The 20,489-nt window shown below is 45.1% G+C and overlaps 2 protein-coding genes across 3 annotated transcripts in view; one reads left to right on the top strand and one right to left on the bottom strand.

The window, feature by feature from the left end:
* Nucleotides 1-33: 33 nt before the first annotated feature.
* Nucleotides 34-8,144, bottom strand: arl16 (ADP-ribosylation factor-like 16). Its single transcript, XM_052032624.1, has 5 exons — nt 7,881-8,144; nt 5,824-5,882; nt 4,090-4,206; nt 3,137-3,252; nt 34-1,959 (listed from the first exon to the last, which is right to left on the bottom strand). The coding sequence occupies exons 1-5, from the start codon at nt 7,951-7,953 to the stop codon at nt 1,782-1,784; spliced, it is 543 nt and encodes a 180-aa protein (XP_051888584.1). The 5' UTR covers nt 7,954-8,144; the 3' UTR covers nt 34-1,781.
* Nucleotides 8,145-8,221: 77 nt separating this feature from the next.
* hgs (hepatocyte growth factor-regulated tyrosine kinase substrate) overlaps nt 8,222-20,489 on the top strand; it is a 31,560-nt gene continuing 19,292 nt past the window's right edge. The window contains exons 1-5 of one of the 2 annotated variants that reach the window (XM_052032620.1): nt 8,222-8,393; nt 11,633-11,717; nt 13,269-13,344; nt 15,444-15,536; nt 19,322-19,445. In XM_052032620.1, coding sequence (XP_051888580.1) covers nt 8,357-8,393; nt 11,633-11,717; nt 13,269-13,344; nt 15,444-15,536; nt 19,322-19,445 — 415 coding nt within the window. In that variant the 5' untranslated portion in view covers nt 8,222-8,356. The remainder of the gene's footprint in view (nt 8,394-11,632; nt 11,718-13,268; nt 13,345-15,443; nt 15,537-19,321; nt 19,446-20,489) is intronic. The other variant, XM_052032621.1, reaches the window with a different exon arrangement.

The raw sequence follows: 20,489 nt of genomic DNA, 5'->3' as shown, positions 1-20,489 counted from the left end.
ACACACAGGGTGCTGGAGGGACTCAGCGGGTCAGGCAGCATCGATGGAGGGAAGTGGATAGTCAACGTTTTGGGTCAAGACCCTCCATTTGGGCTGTCCATTTCCCTCCATCGATGCTGCCTGAGCTGAGTTCCCCCAGCGTCTTCTGTCTCTGAAGGAAGCAAAAGGCTGGCAAAAATTCCTTTGCTTGAGTTAAACTTGCATATACTTGAATATTGTACCCATTTACCAGTCCTGTTTGCAGCTAATATGAGAGTAGTTACTGACTGATTTGATTGCTTTGGGATAAGTATCTGGTGTTGGTAGTTCATGTTTTAATCTTGATTTTTCACTCTACCATTCATCAATGAGCAGTTTAGGTAGCCTGAGTTCTGTTCTTTTCCCCCCCCGATATACTTTATTCATATACAAATGGAACAATTTGGGTCTTTCTCTGGCACCTGTGATGCTATAGAGAGGCTGTTGCATTGGGTTCAACCACCTGGTATCCAGTGGCAGCAACATCCTAGACTGTTGTCCTTCACCATGGTGCCTTTGTGGTGGCTGCACCAAGCCTCAGCATGTACTCCTGTAGTGTCCAAAATGCAGCAAAATTTCATGACGTATGTCAGTGATAATAAACCAGATTCTGCCACTCAGCAGCATTCAGTTGCTGACATCTTACAGAGGAAGACCAAGTTTCAGGCAGACCAAAGTGCATCTTTCACTGAGTTGATTTCCAGCAGTAGTTGATGTTAGTCTCGGTATGTGTACCCAGGAATAGCCCAAGGGGCACAGAGTCCTCTATTATGCAGGGTCTACAGGACATTCAACTTTTTTTGAAAAACACTTTATTCATTATATACAGTAAATACAAATGGCACTTTCCCTATGCTGCTTGTACCATTGATTGAATACATTCCCTTACAATGTGTCAATGCCACTCACATTTCCTCAAACAATGCACCCATGAAACGTCTGAGAGGCTGTTACACGGGGCCCAGTCCCTCAACATCCAGTGACTACAATCCTTCCCCACAGAGCCTTTGCAGTAGCTGCGTTGAACTTCAGTGCGTTCCTCAGCACCTACTTCAGTCATTGGCTTGTGGACGTACTTACACTAGAAAACCAAGTTTCGGGCAAATCAAAGTGCATCTTTCATCGAGTTACTGATTTTTCCAACAGCTATCTTTATTTCAAAATATATACTTTATTGATGATGTGTAGCAGTAAATACAATTGGTACATGTCATTATCTTCCAGCAGCAGTCGATGGAGGTCATAAATGTGAAGGAGGGAACAAATACTGCTAGTTGAGGAGAAAATACTGAGCTCTGTAACTACACTGCAAAGTCACAGTGACTGCAGTAAAATGAGATTCCTGTTTTGAGGTAACGGGTAACATGCTCACACCACAAATCTATAGATGACACTATGAATGTAAACAAAGCCATACTTTTTTCTTATTGTATCAAATATTTTGAAATATAAGAGATTAATATTACATAGCAAGTTTTAAGTAAGTTAACAAATACAGAATTTCCTAATGTACAAGTTATTAAGCCCAAGCTGTAACTGGAATCATGCAGATCTAGTGTGGCAGGTGTGATTAATGCTTCCATTCTGTTTTTGTAAGCTGGAAATGCCTCGATATAAAATGCACTTTTAAGTCCAACTTTTTGTCCCTCAAGGTTGAATGTAATTCAAACTGCGCAGGATTTTGCCACTGCGTGTAGCTGTCGGATACAGGTTTTGGGATATTTCAATGAATCCTGTGGAGAAAGGTGCAGTGTTCACTGTCTTCAGGGCAAGTGTTTCCCCTTGAGGTGGGAGTGAAGCCATTTCAAGACCTGGTCCAACCCTCTGCCAGTCCGTGCACTCACCTCCAGCACACTGATTGTCTGCTTGGCACAGGCCAATATGTCATCCATCCTGAACAGACTTTTCATTTCTATCAGGGACATGTGGCAGGGTAGATCACTGAAATGAGAGAGTTGAGTTATTCTCCTGCATTTTATAAAGCAGCAAAAATGATTGGTGATTCTTTAAACTTGCATCCCCTTCAATCCCAATCGTTATTATTCCTGATCAAAAGTTACAATGCTGTTACCCTCCACCCTCTCTTTGATTACAGAGACCTATAACGTACAGCCTCAGCTACTCTACAAGACCACTTCTGCTCTAATGTAGTCTTCACCTAACCTACTTTATCCCAACTTTCCCACCAGCCAGGGCTACTACACAGATCAGGTGCAGGTTAAACCTCTCTACATATAAGAACTTGAAGCATATGTATGCCACCCACCCTCTTGAGGAAATCCTACAAGTTAGTAGGATCATGGCTGAAGTTCTATTTTGTCCAGTTATAGGGTTGTGCAGCACACAACCAGGCCCTTCAGCCCACCACAACCATACTGACCTTTATCCCCCTTCCACTTGAAGATATTCAACAACCGAGCACCCACAGCCCTCTGGGCTGAAGAATGACAAAGCCTGGCAGTCCTCTGAGTGAAGAAATTTCTTGTCTTAGCCCCAAATGGCAAATCACATTCTCAGACTATGCTCTGTAGTGCTGAACTACACGACACTCAGAAGCACATCTGCCTCAGTGCGATCATCTTCCGTTCTAAGCTCCAATGAGCAGAAGCTTATCCTACTTGCTCCTGACACATATCTGAGTCCTGAACTCAGGACAACTTCGTTTTGTGAAACCGTGGTGACGTTTGCATTGACCAACCACTCAGACTCTTAGCCTGTCTGACAAACTTCAGCAGGGCAGGATAGGTTTTTGCTCACTGGATCTTAGACGGGAGGTGATCACGCTGAGGCAGATATGCGTCTTGAGTGTTTGATGGAACAACCGTGATCCTAATAAAATAGGGTTGAAAGGAATCTGATCTGTTACACTTAGTACAAGAGGGGGGGGAGATATGATCACAAGGGCAGACTTTGCTGCTTCTACTGCTCATGTTTCATTGAAAAACAGACGGTTAGCCCTGCTTCTAATTCCATAGCAGTCTGTTTTTCAATGAAATACAACCAGCAAGTTGAGCACCATGCATTCTCTCAGTGTCCTGCCCAACTCACTGAAGCTCAGCCCCAAGTGCCACATTTGAAGACAAAAGCTGCCAGTCAGACTGCTTAGGTCTGTACTTACACTTTGTTGAAGAGAATTAGGACTGGAGTTTCCTGCAGTTGTTCTGCCGTGAGAACGTCGAGTAGCTGAATACATGAGGAGGAAACCTGGGTGGGATTGGAAGCGTCGATCACAAACTAAGGAGGAAAACATTCAATGCTGTAAGGAGGCGGCTGGAGAATTAGTGCATGATGTGAGGGCTTGCAGTTCATCTTATGAGGTAGGACAGGCCTGGGTTCTGTGTCTTGCTGAGGTGGAGCCTGGAGCTCATCCCACAGAGAATAAAGGAAATATAGAGGATGATTGATTCAGGCTGAAGCTCAGTACTGACATGGCCTGGGAATAATTCCCTAGCCTGCCCCAATATATGGCCCTAGCTGTAGGCAGACCATACAAAAGGAAATGAGTCCTCTGTCCTCTTTTTATTTATGGAAGGAAGCAACACTGTGGCCAATAGATTAAGATACAATCTAAATGTCACAGTCAGAATCCATGGTATAAATAGAGGAAAATACAAACTGCTGGAGGAATTCAGCAGATCGAGCATCATCTGTGGGGGAAAGGAATTGTCAACATCTCAGATCAAGTCCCTGCATCAAGACTGAGAGGGGTAAGGGCTGGACGGGGGCTGGTAGGTGATAGGTGGACTGAGGAGAAGTGAAGGATGATGTACAGGTGGGAGGAGGGGAGAGTGAAGCTGGAGTCAGCTGCTGGAGGGTGATGAGTGGGAACACAAAGGCTCCCAGTGCTGGAATCTGATAAGTAAGGAAGGTATAAATGAACTAGTTAAGTAAGCAGGGACATGAGACTTTCCTTCCCCTGCCCCCCCCCCCAAGTTCCTGTTAGAAAAGCAGCTGAGTAAAGACATAAAAGCATAGTAACAATTCACAAACAAGAGGAAGCCATTGCTGCATCTTGTCAGCCTATCCTGGGCCATCAGGTTGTGGGGAGAGATCCACTCTGCTTATACTCACTATCACAGCTTCAGAGTCTCCGTAGTAACTTGGCCAGATGGGCCCCATGCAGCCTCCCAGTTCTCGAATGGTAACTTTCCTCTTATTAACTGTGATATCAGTTAAGTTAGTTCCCACCTGCAGGCAAAGCAGATTAAAAATGGCATCAAATACAAATTGAAAGTGGTAAGATTTTGTTCTAAGATACAGTCGGAAGAGCTTTTAATACACGTCAGTGAGTAACTTACAGCCGAGATCAATTGTTCGACTGCTTCATGCTGGTGCAAATGCTTCTTCCACTCACTCCTCTCCATCTAAACCTCCAATGTATCCTGTTTCTTCCACCCAGTTTTGCTCTGTCACTGTCACCTCGACTGTTCCTTGTGGTATAGAGTTAAACATTCTAACCACTCTTAAACAACCATCCAGTGGTTTCATGGTTACTGTTGCTTGCTTTGTTTGAATTCCATTTTAATTAAATTAATTGAATTTAAATTCCCAAGATGCTATGTTGGGTACTGAACTCACAACCAATGATCTCAGTAACTCAATCACTACGCACTATGCCTCTTGCCTACAATCTTACGAGTGCTACAGTTTTAATACTGCAAGCAGTTTGGTCACCACATTGCAGATGTTATTGCACTGGAGAGGGTGCAGAGGAACATGCCATGTTGCTTTCTCCAGAACGAGGGAAGCTGAAGTATATAAAGATATGAGGGGCTTAGTTAAAGTAAATAGGAAGAGCCGATTATCCTCAGCAGAGGGGTCTAAGTAATTGGTAGTAGGATTAAAGGGGAAATGAGGAGAAGGTACTAATGATCTGGAACTCGCTACCTGAGAAGGTGGTAGAGGCAGAAAGCCTTTCCCATGAAAGCAGAAGTACTTGGATGTGTCCTCAAAGAGCCATAACCTGCAAGGCATCAGACTACTTGCAGAAAGGTGGGATTAGGCTGGGAGTTAATTTCCCACCACATTACAAAACATTGCAACGGGGCTGCTTTCAAAAGCAATTTACTGGCTCTGGTGATACAGTGGAAAATCCTGAAGAACACATTAACTGGAATAAGCCACTCAGCCTCCTGTGTCAGTTACACCACTGAAAAGCATAAACTTCTAAATCATTCTTAACTTTGAACAGTTTTGTAGGTTTAAGGTGAGAAGGGAAGGATGTAAAGGGAACTGGAGGAGCATGTTTTTCACACAGATAGTGGTGGGTATATGGAATGAGCTGCCAGAGCAAGGGTGGTACAATGACATTTAAAAGATATTTGGATAGGTTTGTGGATAGGAAAGGTTTAGAGGGATATAGATAAAACGCAGGCAAATGGGACTTGGAAAGGCACCTTGGTCAGCGTGGACGATTCGGCCAAAGTACCTGTTTCTGTGACGTCTAACTCTATGAATCTATAAATGTACTTGTTGAAGCATTTCATGTAAGACCTTTACGAGCAGTAGGTAGAGATCACTTTTGCCCCAGTGGCAACGCTAAAACATGATTTACTCATGACTTTCTCATCTGTCATTTCATACAGGATATTTAAACACTGATTGTTGGATTTAAATTTTACCATGATGTAGATTACCTACAGGGAAAAAAATTGTTATCTTGCAAATCTTGACAAAATTGTGATAGGTTGCAATTAAGATGACGCAAAAGGTGAAAGGGTACAGATTCTTTTTTTTAATCATTAATGCCACATAAAACTTTGAAGCAGGTTTGCTACGTAATGTATTGAACCAGTCTGAGCATACCGTGGGGAGTGTAGGTGGGGCCTCGTCGAGTTCACCAGCGCCTTCTTTCAAACTCATCTGTGCACATTGTTCAAGGATCCAAAAGTGGAAGACAATTACAAATATTGAAAATTGGTTTAATATAAGATAACCATACATTCATCCACCACATTCTTAATGTGTTTTGATGAAGTGGCTTTGGATAAAATCAAGTGGCAATCGAGCCATTTAGGAATCAATCATTTTCCTTAGTATGTAAGGTCATCAACTCAGTGAAAGACGCCCTTTGGTCTGCCTGAAAATTGTTGGTCTCCCAGCACTGCGAGTTGTCCGTAGGGGAATGCTGCCGGCTGGCACATTCCAGGCTGCAGGAGTACGTGCTGAGGGACACGCTGAAGCTGGGTGCAGCCAACACAAGGGCTCAGTGGGGAAGGACGACAGTCTGGGGTTCTTTTGCCACTGGAGGAGGGGTGGGATCAGGTGAGGAAGCCCCTCAAATATTGTAAATATGGGATTGGGATATCACCCCAGGGAGCCACATGAGTGGCATTGGTGCTGTGGTTTTTATAAAAAGTAACACTAAGAATCGATCTGTACACGAATGTAAAGGTTTGCAATGTTTTATTATTGTATATAGTTTCTTTTATTATGAATAAAGTTTATTTTGCTACATATTTCGATTAAGGGAAAAATTAATTTGCAATTAAATTCCACATTATTGACGATGAGACAAATATGCATGTTTCCAGAAAATCAAGTAAATGAAAAGAAAATGGCAAATGCTAGAAATCTGAAACAAAATCAAAAAATACTGGAAACACTCAATGGGTCAGGCAGCATCTTGGGAAAGAGAATCAGAGTTAATATTCTAGCACTTAGACCATCTTCCAACAAAGGGTCTAGGACGTAAAATATTAACTGCTTCCCTTTCCACAGATGCTGCTCAACTTGCCGAGTGTTTCCAGCATTTTCCAGTTTTGTATCTGATTTATCAGATTGCTCAGATAAACATTCTGCCAGATTTCCTGTAATTTCTTGTGTGCAGTATTTTAAAGATATACAGAATCGGTGCAAGGATATCGTCTGAAATGGGTGCATACTGTGCAGCCTCCCGGCCGGGGGTCACAATAAGAAAGGGTCTCCCGATGAAGGGATGCTGTGTGAGGGGGACTCTCGATGAGGGGATGCCCTGCAGCCAAACTAAACGAAGTTGCATAGAGTAGCGAACTCAGCCCAATACATCACAGGCACATCCCTCCCCACCATCGGAAGTATCTACAGGAGGCGCTGCCTCAAGAAGGCAACATCCATCATCAAAGATCCCCACCATCTGGGCCGTGCCATCTTCTCGCAGCTACCATCGGGCAGGAGGTACAGAAGCCTGAAGTCCCACACCACCAGGTTCAAGAACAGCTAATTCCCTTCAACCATTCGGTTCTTGAACCAACCTGCACAACCCTAATTACTACCTCAGTATAGCAATACTATATCCACTTTGCACTATAATGGACTTTGTTTTGTTCTAATTGTGTCCTTTCTTGTACCGTTCTCTCTTCTCACCCCTCCCATCGGGCAGAAGATACAAAAGCCTGAAAGCACGTACCGCCCGGCTCAAGGACAGCTTCTTTCCTGCTGTTTTAAGACTATTGAATGGCCCCCCAGTATAAAATGGACTCTTGACCTCACAATCTACCTCATTAGAGCCTTGCACCTTATTGCCTGCCTGCACTGCACTTTCTCTGTAACTATAACACTTTATTCTGCGTTCTGTTATGGCTTTACCTTGTATCACCTCGATGCACTGTTGTAATGAATTGATCTGTATGGCGTGTATGCAAGACAGGCTTTTCACTGCACATGTGGCAATAATAACCCTACTTACCAATTTAATGTGTAATTTAATTTTTTCTTGTGAATGTTGTGCCCCTGATGCTACTTGATTTTACTGGCACTGACCCTGCAGCCGTGAACACAGCTGACGGCCGTAACCCAGGGCCATGGTGCGAGGCGGTCGCCCACTACACATCCCTTCCCCATTGAGGCTGATTCCCAACAACAGGCTCCGGCTGAAAGGATATTGTGCAGCGCCTTGAGCAGCAGCGTCTTCCCCACCGCCGTCGGCCCCAACAGGAGGCCGGGGCTCGGGCCCATCCCGTCCTGTCCCCGGGCGGGATCACTGGCTCTCCCGGTCCGTCCGCCCGCTCACCGCCGGTCCGTCCGCCCCGTCCCTCCGCCCGCTCACCGCCGGTACCGAGGGACGGCGACCTCCGCCGCCAGGGGCCGAGCGCGGAGGAAGGCCGCGGCTTCTCCCTCAGTTGCCCGGGCAACGGCTGCCCGCCGGTGACGTCAGCCCGTCCTCCTGACGTCACCGGCGGGGGGGGCCGTGACTCGGCTCCCCCCGCGGTCTGGATGACGACATTCGTGCGTGCGGCCGGCGTCAGAGCGGAGCGACGCCATCCCGGTGTAGGACCGCGACTGAGCCGAGGAAGTAGGAGTCCGCGGCGGGTGCCGGCGAAGGGAACGGACGGACGGAGCGACAAAGGGCGGCGGCGGGATGGGCAGAGGCGGCGGCCCGTTCGAGCGGCTCCTCGGTAAGCGGCCTCCGGCGGCCCGCCGCCGCGTTTCGGAGGGGAAGTTAGAAGCCGAGGTCGGTGGCGGCTGGGCCTCTGCATGGGCCTCGGGCCCCGGTGTCCCCCTCCTCCCCCCGGGGATGGCCCGGCCTCGGGCCCCGGTGTCCCCCTCCTCTCCCCGGGGATGGCCCGGCCTCGGGCCCCGGTGTCCCCCTCCTCCCCCCGGGGATGGCCCGGCCTCGGGCCCCGGTGTCCCCCTCCTCCCCCCGGGGATGGCCCGGCCTCGGGCCCCGGTGTCCCCCTCCTCCCCCCGGGGATGGCCCGGCCTCGGGCCCCGGTGTCCCCCTCCTCCCCCCGGGGATGGCCCGGCCTCGGGCCCCCCCGCTGGCGGTCTATAGACGGGCCAGGGCGGAGGAAGCGCTGGGTTTCATTGCTCCAGACGTCCCAGCCCCGGGCCCACTTGTGTGCGGGTTGAATCCCTCACTTCTCCGGGGCTGTCAGTAGGCCCGCGCGGCGGTGACTGATCGGGAGGGAAGTTTCCACCTCGGACAAACCCCATGGGAGCCTGGGCTTGGTGAATAAACCCACCTAAAGATGATATTATTCTGGGGGCCACCATGGGCTCAATGGGCCGAACAATCTCCTCTACTGTCATAATCTTATGTTTCTGCCAAATGGTTCTCAAGGTTTTTGTTATGGACTGTTTGTTGTTATAGTTTATGACTTGCGGCAGAAATGAGACCAAAATGATTTAAAATGTCAAAATAAAATTTTTGGCTCTGGCTGCATAAATTGAGAACTGCCACTTTAATGTTTTGGGTGTGAACCTTCATAAGTACTTAACGATATAGAGCACAAGTAGGTCATATGGCCTTTCAGACCTGCTCTGCTGTTCATCAATAGCTACTTGGGCTTCATTTTCCTGCATTCTGCCCATACCTGTTGTTTCACTTAATATATAGAAAATCCATTGATCTCTCTTTGGAATGGACTTGGTGTCTGAGCCATCACAGCCACCTTTGGTGGAGAATTCCAAAGATTCACCACCCACTGAGTGAAGAAATTTCTCCTCTTCTCAGACCTAAATTGCCTTCCCTGTATTGTGACAATGTGACCCTTGGATCTAGAGTGCTGAAGCAGGGGAAACATCCTCTTCTCCCCCATCCCGTCAGGCAGAAGATATAAAAGCCTGAAAGCAGGTACCACCAAGCTCAAGGGCAGCTTCTGTCCTGCAGTTATAAGACTACTGAATGGTGCTCTAGTACGATAAGATGGACTCTTGACTTCACAATCTACCTCGTTGTGACCTTGCAACTATTGTCTGTCTGCCTGCACTGCACTTTCTCTGTAACTGTAACACTTTATTCTGCATCCTGTTACTGCTTTTCCTCAATGTACTGATGTGATGAAATGATCTGTATGGACGGCATGCAAAACAAAGTTTTTCACTGTACCTCGGTACATGTGACAATAATAAACCAATTTACCCTGTTTGATTGTGTTTGAATCTTGTAACCATAATGTGATTATTTTCTTTTCATTATGTTTGTTTTTTAAGATGGAAGCTAGGAATGATAATTTTTGGGGGGGGTGGGGGGTGGTGGTGGAAGAATGTGAAGTACAATATAGCTTTTGTTTGCGCAGCTTTAGATACCAGTGCAACAATGTACTTAAGCTGGAATCTGATGATTTTGCCCACAAACAAAGTGGTCTCTAGTCCCTAAAAAAAAAACCTTTTGTTTTCAATTTTCCAATCTAATGAACATTTGTTTAAAAAAAAACTATTTGCAAATGTTTTGTTTAATGGAAGGAGAGCTGTGTCACACTTCTGCATAAATATATTTAAGACTTCCTGGGTACGCAAGCTACAAAATATTATGGATCATTGCACTAAACAAGGCTTAGATTGTGGAGAGAGATTATATAAAATGGGATGTAGATGCTTAGAGTTTAAGTTGACCAAAGTTGCAGATTTTGAAAGGAATTACTAAAGAACATCTTTTTTTCTGCTGGTGTGGATCTCGGCAAGTAGGTAAACTTTGAAGCCCAAATCTGTCCATACAGGATGTGGAATTAGAAGGCACCCTATCACATAGTGGGGTGAAGTGTGATGCACTTTACTGTAATTAGCAATGGATGCTAATTCAATTTGTATTTAAAAATCGGAGTGATTTTTTTTCATAAATGAGGATATTAAAGAATATGGAATACATGACTATAATGTATGGATTAACCATGATGATCTCCCTTCTGAATCTGCTTTCTTTGACCCTGGGCAAAGGTGCTGAAACGGTTACCTTTCTGGGATGGTTTATTCTTTCATTGATGAGGACGTTAGTGCTCCTGATACCATTTCCTCTTTTCTTCCACCCCTCGCTCTGAAAGGCATGAATTAGAGCCATAGTGTGTCTATTTCAATCATCCTATGTTTGCATCAATAATAAAGCAGTCCTGTAATAGAATGTCCCATTGGAAACAGTCCAAATCTGATGGGTATTCTGTGATTTGGTTCAGATGCCTGAAAATGGACTCCATAAGCCCGTGAATTAACTGACTCTGTTGTGTCAGTAAGTTGTATATCGTCGTGATAGCCAAAAATACCAGTCCATTCTGGCCATACTCTGGAGGTGTAAAGTGAAGCAGTGCTCTTTGTATCTGCTGTGTTTTAAAGGATTCTGAAAGCTCTGATTGCAAGTTCATTTGCTGAAGATCACATAAAAAAGAGGCAGCAGAAGCCGTTTGGCCCTTCGTGTCTGCTCTGTCATTCAGTGGGGTCGTGGCTGATCTTTGCACTAACCCCATATCCCTTAATTCACACCTAAAAACTTGTCCCTATGGCTGTTAGTTACTGTTAAGTTAGTGATCATGGCTGCACATGCATATGAGTTAATTAAAATGCTAAGAATGTATTGCTAAATAGAATCTTAAACAAATTCAAGTATGCCAAACTGTTCTTTCCTTTTTATCATTGTTCCTGAGAATGTGGTCAGTGAAGTTTAAAACAGGGTGAGCTTAAAGGTTATGTCCATTTCGCTCTGTGTGCTAGTTTTTTGTTTAATGTGATTAGAGGGAGGAAATTAAAAAGTGAGCTGCTTTAATTTCCTGTTTCAGAAAGAGCAAATTAGTTGCAAAACAGCTCTTGCTGAACCTGTTCCATTTATTTATTTGACATGAGAAAACAGGCTGTTTGGTTGTGAACTACAGTCACGTTCAGTTAATATATCACTGTGTGTATCATTCTTTCTTTTCTTCCCAAACAGACAAAGCAACGAGCCAGTTACTTCTAGAAACTGATTGGGAATCAATACTACAGATTTGTGACCTGATTCGGCAAGGAGATGCTCAGTAAGTGTCTTGGCATCCTGCCTTTTCCAAAAGAAAAACGCATAGTGTTTTAGCTCTGGCTTTGTGTACCATGTCATTGGTTAACCAGGTTAATATTTGTGAATTGGTTCTCCCATGGTTTGCCCCAATGAGGTCCACTCACCTCACCTAGGGAGAATCCAAATACTTACTGACTCGAGCAGGTGTTGACATCTAATTGATTTGGAGCTTGCATTAGGCTTTTCAATTACCGTGGGGAATTGTGTTATGATTGGATTTGTTAATTTGCAAGCAGAATCTTTAAGAAGCTCCTGGAGAAATTGCTTTGATGGAGCCATCTCGACCGCTTGAAACTTTGATTCTTGTGTGTGCTTTGATAGCAGATCTCCAACGTTTTCTGAGATGTTTTCTTGAAGTCAGCTCCACCAGCTTGAGACGGGCAGAGACAGCACACTGGGTCTTCAAAAGCTCGAGGCTTGGGCTTCACAAGCCAGATTTGGATTAATTTTCTCCTCTGTCCCATTTAGATTTTGTCATTTCAAATGGGCCACCTCACTACTTCCCCACTGCAGCGCCGAAAGGGCCAGAGCCCATTGCTTAAAACCCACTCCATTGTCAACCACCTGGTGTGGAGTTGTACTTCCTAACACCTTCCTGGAACTTGCCCTTCACCACAATGAGAAATAGAAGATATGAAAGGATACAGTCTTGTCTAGAAAGAGAGGCTGTGGCAAGTCAAGTAACTGCACTGGTGTTGGCTGTACAAACATTGGGGCATGATCTGGCGTAATGGTGTTGCTTGAAATGGCAGGGAGAACAGGATTAAAGCATTTTAGGCTTTTACTTGAATGGGTTTTGTAGAGATCACTGCCTGTTAACTTTGGAAGGATGTGGCTGGGGAGGGTGGGGATCTGATAATGAGCAGAGAATTAGATAAGCTGACTGCCAATCTGACCTTGCTCAGCGCAGTCTGAAATAAACTAGGTGGTTGTTCACCTTGTGACTCTATCTAGGATCACCAAGTGACTCCCACATTGTCTACGTTTCATTTCGTGAATTGAGCCAACTTGGAATGTTTCTGAGATGTGGTGTCCTGTATAAATGCTAGTTTGACTTGCAGTGGAGTTGTGTAAGGGATTGAGTTTGAGAATTTAGATCAAATGGTCTCACTTTACAATAAATGCCAGCGTTGTGTTTTTTTGAGGATTTAGGGTGAGTGTTGCAAATGTGTTCACCGGGGACCTGTTCCTGAGCATCACTTCTCACTGTGTATCATGGCCACGTCATTGGATAGAAGCAAGGAGACCACATGCTTCTCCCAGAAACTATGAAGCAAGAACACTGCAGGTTGCTCCTGAGCTCTTTTCTAGTGCTTCATAGCTGCTCAATGCAGCGTTGCTTTTTGTGAGTTGGGGATGGATCACCGTCCTCTCTCCCAGGAGACCTTTTTAGAGATGCAAGAATTGCTCGTTCATCTTCTGCATTTTCCTGAGCTAGGTGTGGCCATCCTGAACTTGCCCTAATTCAGCTTGCGACCTTATTTAACAGGAATTTTTTTCTTCATTTCTGCAGGGCTAAATATGCAATTGGTGCCATCAAGAAGAAGCTGAACGACAAAAATCCACACGTCGTCCTCTACACGCTAGAGGTGAGCTTTCCCTTGTCAGCTCTGACTCCAGCCAGAGCAGGCAGACAGTTGACTAAAGTTTATGACAGAAAGTTGAGGGAGCAAGGGGTTGAGTAGTGTCAGTCAGATGTTGGGATTTTTAAAACATTAGTTTGAACCTTCAGAATGCAAAGGCTTGAGTGCGCCCTGTGATGCATTGACTTGCTGCAACAGATCGGGGCAGAGCTAGAACAAGCACAGGTGAAGCACGACTATGACGGTGCCTGATTTTTTTTTTATTGTAATTGCTGGTTTGTAGGAGTAAGCACATTGGCACAGAGTGAAAGTGATGCTATTTTGGGAAGCAAGAGGAATGAAATGGCAATGGTTCACCTCGCAGGTGCTGAGGTGTTACGTGTAGCAGGCTCTTGCCACTATGTGTGAAATAGTGTTAACAGTGCACATTTTCACATCTTTCTTTGCCCTTTTCTGCTCTGTGTAGAACATCTCCAGTTTAAAAGCGATCCTCATCCCTGCACTAGTAAATCTGAGTCTTCATTTGTAAATGTACAAGGTCTGCGTTGGTTATTGAGTAGCAGGGGGCAGCAGAAGGAGCTGGTGAACCTGTGCTGTGACGAAATCAGTGGACTTTTTTTTGATAAAATGGAAATCAAAAAATGCTGGAAATTTTGAAATGAAAATAGATCATGCTGGAAACACTCAGCAGGTCGGGCAGCATCCGTGGAGTCGACGTTTCGGGTCAAAGATCCTTCGTCAGAACTGGGGAAGGAGAGGAAGCAAGTTAGTGTCGAGCTGCAGGGAGACATGGCTAGGGCAAAGTGAATATCTTTAATAGGGTGAAATCAGGATTGCCCTGGGGATTAGCTGTAAACCAGTCCATCTGGTGGATGGTGAGTGGGGTCTGTTGGGGGTAGGGGAGAATGTGGTCCTTTGTTCATAACGAAACGAGGGCATTTGGAGAGTGAGAATGTAAAAGTTGTGAAATGCAGGTCAGACAAGACTGAGCCAGTCTCACGGATGGATGACCTAGTCCATTCTGGTACAGGCAGGGAAAGAGAGTTGTCTGACATTGTAGAATTCAATATAGGGTCTGGAATGCTGCAACATGCCTCGATGTGAGATGACGTGCTGTTCCTCAGGCTCTGTTGGAACAGTGTAGGAGGCCACAGGTGGGTCAGAGAGGGAGTGGGATGGTGAGTTAAAGTGGCAAGGCAACAGGATGCTCAGGGTTGCTCCTGTGGACTGAATGTGGATGCTACACAAAATGATCACCCAATCTACATTTGCTTTCTCCAATGTAGAGGAGACCACATAGTGAACACTGGATGCAATACACTAGATAGGAAGAAGTGCAAGGGATCCACTGCTTCACCTTGGAAAGACGCTTTGGCCCCCTGGCTGGTGGAAGGGAAGAAGTGAAAGGACAGTATTGCATCTCCTGAGGTTGCACAGGGAAGTGTAGTGGTTGGTGCAGACAGAAGAGCAGATCATGGAGTCATAGAGGGAACAGTACCTTCAAAATGCTGAAAGTGAGGACGAAGATGAGCCTGGTGGTGGAATCTCATTGGAGCTGGTGGAAATTGTGAAGGATGATCCATTGAATGCAGAGGCTGGTGGGGTGGAGGGTGAGGACCAGGGGAATTCTATCCCTGCTCCGTCCAGGAGGAAAGCGAATGAGAACGGAAGTGCGGGAAATAGACGAGATGCAGCCAAAGGCTCAGCTAACTTGTTGGAGGGTCTAAAACCAAGGAGCATAGTCTCAGGATCAGGGGGTGGCCTTTGCGATGTAAATGAAGGGAAACTTCTTCAGTTCAGTGGTTAGGAATCAATCAACTGTGAAGGCAACAGATGACCAATCAATGAGTGTTATCAAAGCTGAGGTCTGTGTGCTTTGGACAGCTGGGGAATATGGGGAGAATCAGGCAGTAAAGTGGATTTGATCTTGATCAGTGGCAGAGCAAGCTTGGAAAGACCCAATCCTTCTGTTTATGTATGTACATGAAAGCAAGAAAAATATACTCTATTAGTGGGTGGCTTTGCCGGGATTAAGTGATGCAGTTTTTTTTTTCCGATCTCAAATTTTCTCTCTCTCCCTGTTTTATTCCCTGATTCTCCTTCAGGTTCTAGAATCTGTGGTGAAGAACTGTGGCCAGACTGTTCACGATGAGGTGGCTAATAAACAGACAATGGAGGACCTCAAAGAGCTGTTCAAGGTAACTTGTGCAGCAGTTCTGACCATTTAACCGAAAAAGACTTGCATTTATATAGTGCCCTTCACAGCGGTATTGTCACATAGGGACGTGGCAGCCAATTTGCACTCAGCACAGACAGCACTGTGGTCACGACCAGATCACCCGATGTTACTTGAGAGATAAATGTTGCCTAACGTGCTGAGGAGAACTACCCTTCTCCTCTTTGGAGAAAATATTGCTTGGGTAGCTTTTCCATGGATCTGAGAGACTAGTGTCTGGTATGAAAGATGGCATTTAGTGCTGCACTGGTTTTCTGTGCGGTAGTTTCCATGCTGGGATTTGAACACTGCTATCAGACTGGGAGGTAAGAGTAACACACAGAATGCTGGAGGATCTCGGCAGGTCAGTCAGCATCTATGGAGGGAAACGGACAGTCGACATTTGGAGTCGAGACCCTTCATCTGGACTGAAGGATAGAGGAGGTAGGCGGTGTAGGAGGGTGGAGGGAAGGGATGGAACAAGAGCTGGCAGGTGATGGGCGGATCCAGGTGATGGGCGGATCCAGGTGAGGGGGTGATGGGCGGAGGGGGGAGAGTGGGAATGGCGTCAGAAGTTGGGAGGTGATAGGTGGAAGTAACAAAGGGCTGAAGATGGTGGCATCTGATAGAGGAAGGTGGAGCATTGAATAAAGGGAGGGAGGTGGGGAGGGGAACCAGTGGGAGGTGTGTGTGTGGGTGCTGAGCATATGGAGAAGGTGTGGGGAGGGGAAAGAGATACGGTGATGGGGGCCACGTGGATCAGGAGAAGAGAGAAAAGGGACAGAGGGGGAGCAGTTACCGGAAGTTGGAGGATTCAGTGTACGTGCCGCCAGGTTTGCAGACTGCCTCGGCAGAATATGAGGTGCTGTTCCTCTAATTTGCATTTAGCCTCAACTTGGTGGGGAGGTAAGAGTATTGCTCACTGAGCCACAACTGACATTTTGTTATGTGCTTTAGTTGGGCGCATTGCTCCACATTGCCTCAGTGGAACAAGTGCACTGCCCAGTAAAGCAACTCGTACAGGTGCGGTTTCTGGCCAGAGTCAGCTGTAGCAGCAACAATCACCACCCCCCCCCCCCCCCCCCCCCCCCCCATTCTCCTGGGCTAAGGTGCAGAACCCTGGAAGAGTCCCTGTCCCTCTGTGCGAGGTCAGACAGCACACGTTTCAGAATGGGTCTGTGTCACAATGAGTCATTTCTTCTGATGTAAGCCAATTGGTGTGTGTGGCCCTCCACAGACCAGGTGGTTCTGCCAATGCTCAAAACAAAAAAGGTTGCAGGAAACACAAATCAAATCAAAACTGCAGATTCTAGAAATCTGAAATAAATAATGTTGAAAACACTCAGCAGGTCAGGCAGCACCTGGGGGAAGAGAAACGAGAATTAATGTTTCAGATCCAAGACCTTTCATCAGAACAAACCTGAAATATTAACTGTTTCTTTCCACAGGTGCTGCATAACCGTCTGAATGTTTCCAGAATTTTCTGTTTTTATTTCAAAGCCAGCAGGACTCTATGAGAATATTTCTTTCCCAGTTTCTTGCTGGCTTTGAAATACAAAGAGAAAATGTTGAAAACACTCAGCAGGTCAGGCAACTAAGTGAAGCTACGAGGAACAGTACGCTCACCCCAACTCTGTCCCAAGTATTTTTTAAAAAAGACAGATAATGTTTCTAAATGACTCAGTTATTTTACAGCTGGAAGAACTTGCTTTTTTTTTATTTGTAGGACGTGGGAGTTACAGACCCATCCCAAAATGTGCTGTTTACTGCTGTTACAAACTTTTTTATAGCCAATAAAGGTCTTCTGAAGTGCAGAAACTTGCAATATAAGAGCAATTTACAAGCAAGATCTCACAAATGGCAATATGATGCTGACTTGATAATGCATTTTTATTGATCGAGTTTAAAAATTATTGGCCAGGATACTGGGGAGAACTCCCATGCTTTGAAATAGCACAACAGGATCATATGGGACCTCAGGTTTAATGTATGATCTGACAGGCATCACTTCTTACTGTGTAGCATTTCCTCAGTCTTGCCTCTGGAAGGGGACTTGAACTGACAAGCTGCTGTCTCTACGACAAGCGTGCTGGCATCTGACAGGTGGCTAAGTAATTCAGAGGGCTTTTTGAAGCCATTCTGGCAGCTTACTGTTTCCTATTTATTTCATCTGATCCATTTACTAGTGTTTTTTTTTCTTTTTCCTCTCCTGTCCTTTACATTTAGATTTTTTTTTTATTTTCAGTGAATTAATGGTCTTTTTTTAAACACGAGGTGCAACATAATTACCTCGTCCTTCTCTAGGTTTCTCCTGTCTGCTCCAGTTTCCTCCCACATGGCGAGGACTTGCCAAGGTTAATTGGCCACTGTAAATTGCCCCTAGTGTAGATGGGTGGCAGGAGAATGGGGTAGAGGGAGGCCCAGATGCAATTGGTCTACGTGCCTGTTTCTCTGCTGTATGACTCTTATGATTCAATAAAAGCTTTTTGATGTCCATATTCCCTTGGGTACAGTCATGCCATTGTGTCGCGCTCTCAGATGGTGTTATCCAAACAAGGGTAGTTGTCCTCCTCATCAGTGCATGAGGCTTTTCCTTTTATGTGCTTGGATCCTAATTGGGTAAATTACAAAAACAGGCTGTTGGAAATCCCCATGTGCCTTAAAAATAGTCTCATCTGGAAAGAGATTATATTTTGAGATAAAAAAACTCGCATTTGCAATTTACTCTTTAGCAACTTAAATTAGTTGGATACTCTACTGTGTAAAAGAGAGGCAGACTTTTGCTATCATTGGCATTTGTACAGAGCTCACTTCCTGATGACCTCATTGCCTTGTGATGATAAAGTTCCTCCCTATTGCATTGAGATCATGTGATTGGGGCAGAAGCGGTTGATGTTGCTCATGTGCTGGTCTTATCTCGGTGAACGCAAGCCAATGCCTTCAGCTCCCTGACCTGCCTGTGAATTTTTTTTTAGAAGCACTTACATTATCCTGCTCTTTCCTGAATATCCCTTGTTTACTTGTTGCCTGAAACCAAATCTGAGCAGTGACACCACTAAGGAGTTCCTGGAAAGTAGCCAAGCATTCATACCATCTTGATGTTTTTTAAATTGTTAGAACCTTTTTCTTTCCACGTTCACAAACCCTTTACCAATCCCAAATCTGTCCCCTGCAACCTGCCCAACTTCCCAGTAGAATAGTTTATGCTCTTGGTCAGTCTTGTGTTTTAACCCCTGAAGTGCCTAAACTAAGGCAATTACAAACCAAAGTGCCTGCCTTTGGCTTGATTTTTTTTTACCTCAGCTGCTGTTTTAACCTCTGGACATTTCCATCGTGCATCATTATTTGATCTGATCTTTGTAGCATTTTGTTACTTAAATTATTTTAACACTATCAAAACAATCTTTATCCTTTCCATAAATAATATTTGTTATTTTGTCAGTGCACTGTCCCTTCCAGAGAGGTGGCCCAGAGAATCAAAATCATCCTTAGATAGTACATGGGTTGTGACAAAACAATTGGCACAATGAGGGGTCCCAATTAGCATAAATCCTCCTTAACACAAAATGTCACTCAACAAGTCTTTCCTCTTGGTTTTTCGTGCTTGAGTAGCCTTTAGGTTAACATTGATTATTGGTGACGTTACTGAAAATGTTGTAGATGCAGTGGTCTTTTGTAGTCCCAAAGGTGGTGAGTGGGGTCTTGCATCTCCACCTTGCTGGTTCTTCTGGTGTAGTTAAGTGAGCTAATGTGTGCTGTGCTTCGCAGAAACAGACCGAGGCCAATGTTCGGACCAAGATCTTGCAGCTGATCCAGGCTTGGGCACAGGCCTTTCGCAACGAGCCCAAGTATAAAGTGGTGCAGGACACCTACCAGATCATGAAGGTGGAAGGTAGGAAGTTCTTAGTGGTGGTTGGCAATAGCTGTGGGTTTAACTAGTTCAAAAGAACAGCAATTCCATCACTACCCTCTCCCCCCACCAACCCCTCCACCTCTCCCCAGTCTATTCCATTTCCTTATATACCCAAAGGCTGTGACTGGTATGTAGCTTCCTCCATGGCACCAGCACACTGGTTAATCCCTCACTCCTTCTATGTGAGTGATGGCTGCAGTAGTATCGTGGTTCAAGTGCAATGCAGCCTTTGCTTGGCATCTCCATTGTGTGCTTTCTAAGAACCCTTTGGTTTGTTGTTGGCTCTGCTGATAGCTTTTAATCCTGATTGTCTACTCTTTCATCACTTCCCTTTATAATTTCTCAAGTATCCATTTTTTTTAAGACCTCCGTTAATTCTGGGGCTCTATATCTGCTCCACATTTTCTCAAACTTTGTGTGTCGAAGTTTGTGATCACCCTTTGGAACCTGGTCTTGGTTTCCATCCCCTCCTGCGATGGGGGGGCCAGTAGTTACCTCGCGAGGTGAGGTTTGGGTAAATCAACATTGATTGAACAGACAGCATTGTGTTTGTTCCACACCACAGAGTGCTTCACAACTGAGTCATTGGGATAATCCCTGTGATTATTAGAACCATACATTTAGAAGATTAACTTTTCTTCCAATGCTCCAATGGCTACTGATACATGTCTGCTTTGCTTTGAATAAGGAATCTACAGTATTTAATTACTTATATTTATTTAATGTCTGCTGCATAATTAATATCCCATTGATATCACCAATGACCGTATGAGCTTTGGCTGCTGAACTACAGCTGATTGATTTTTCTTTCTCTCTCTGCTTCAGATGCAGTTACCCAAAGTGAACTTCAAGCCTTGTTGTGGCTTGTGCTTCTGTACAGCTTGGGTGTTTTTGGTTTTAAAATCATCATGTTCATTGTATAAATCTGCTGATGGAGTCTCTTTATTCTGTGTGCGTGTGAGAAAAGGATACTTGCTATCTGCACCATGCTCTTTACTTTCTCAAGCCATGCTGTAGTCTCAG

The sequence above is a fragment of the Pristis pectinata genome, chromosome 18 (assembly GCF_009764475.1).
Source record: "Pristis pectinata isolate sPriPec2 chromosome 18, sPriPec2.1.pri, whole genome shotgun sequence".
Taxonomy (NCBI): Eukaryota; Metazoa; Chordata; class Chondrichthyes; order Rhinopristiformes; family Pristidae; genus Pristis; species Pristis pectinata.
The sequence above is the reverse complement of the archived record's forward strand: the minus strand, read 5'-3'. Positions and strand labels throughout refer to the sequence as shown.

What these genes read in the sequence shown, in the direction of transcription:
- arl16 (XM_052032624.1), bottom strand. Translation starts at nt 7,953, where the DNA reads ATGGGCCCGAGCCCCGGCCTCCTGTTGGGGCCGACGGCGGTGGGGAAG. An exon ending in CCCCACCTACACTCCCCACG is followed by an intron (nt 4,207 to 5,823) that starts GTATGCTCAGAC and finishes CTTTGCCTGCAG; the next exon opens with GTGGGAACTAACTTAACTGA. An exon ending in CTAATTCTCTTCAACAAAGT is followed by an intron (nt 1,960 to 3,136) that starts GTAAGTACAGAC and finishes CTCTCATTTCAG; the next exon opens with TGATCTACCCTGCCACATGT.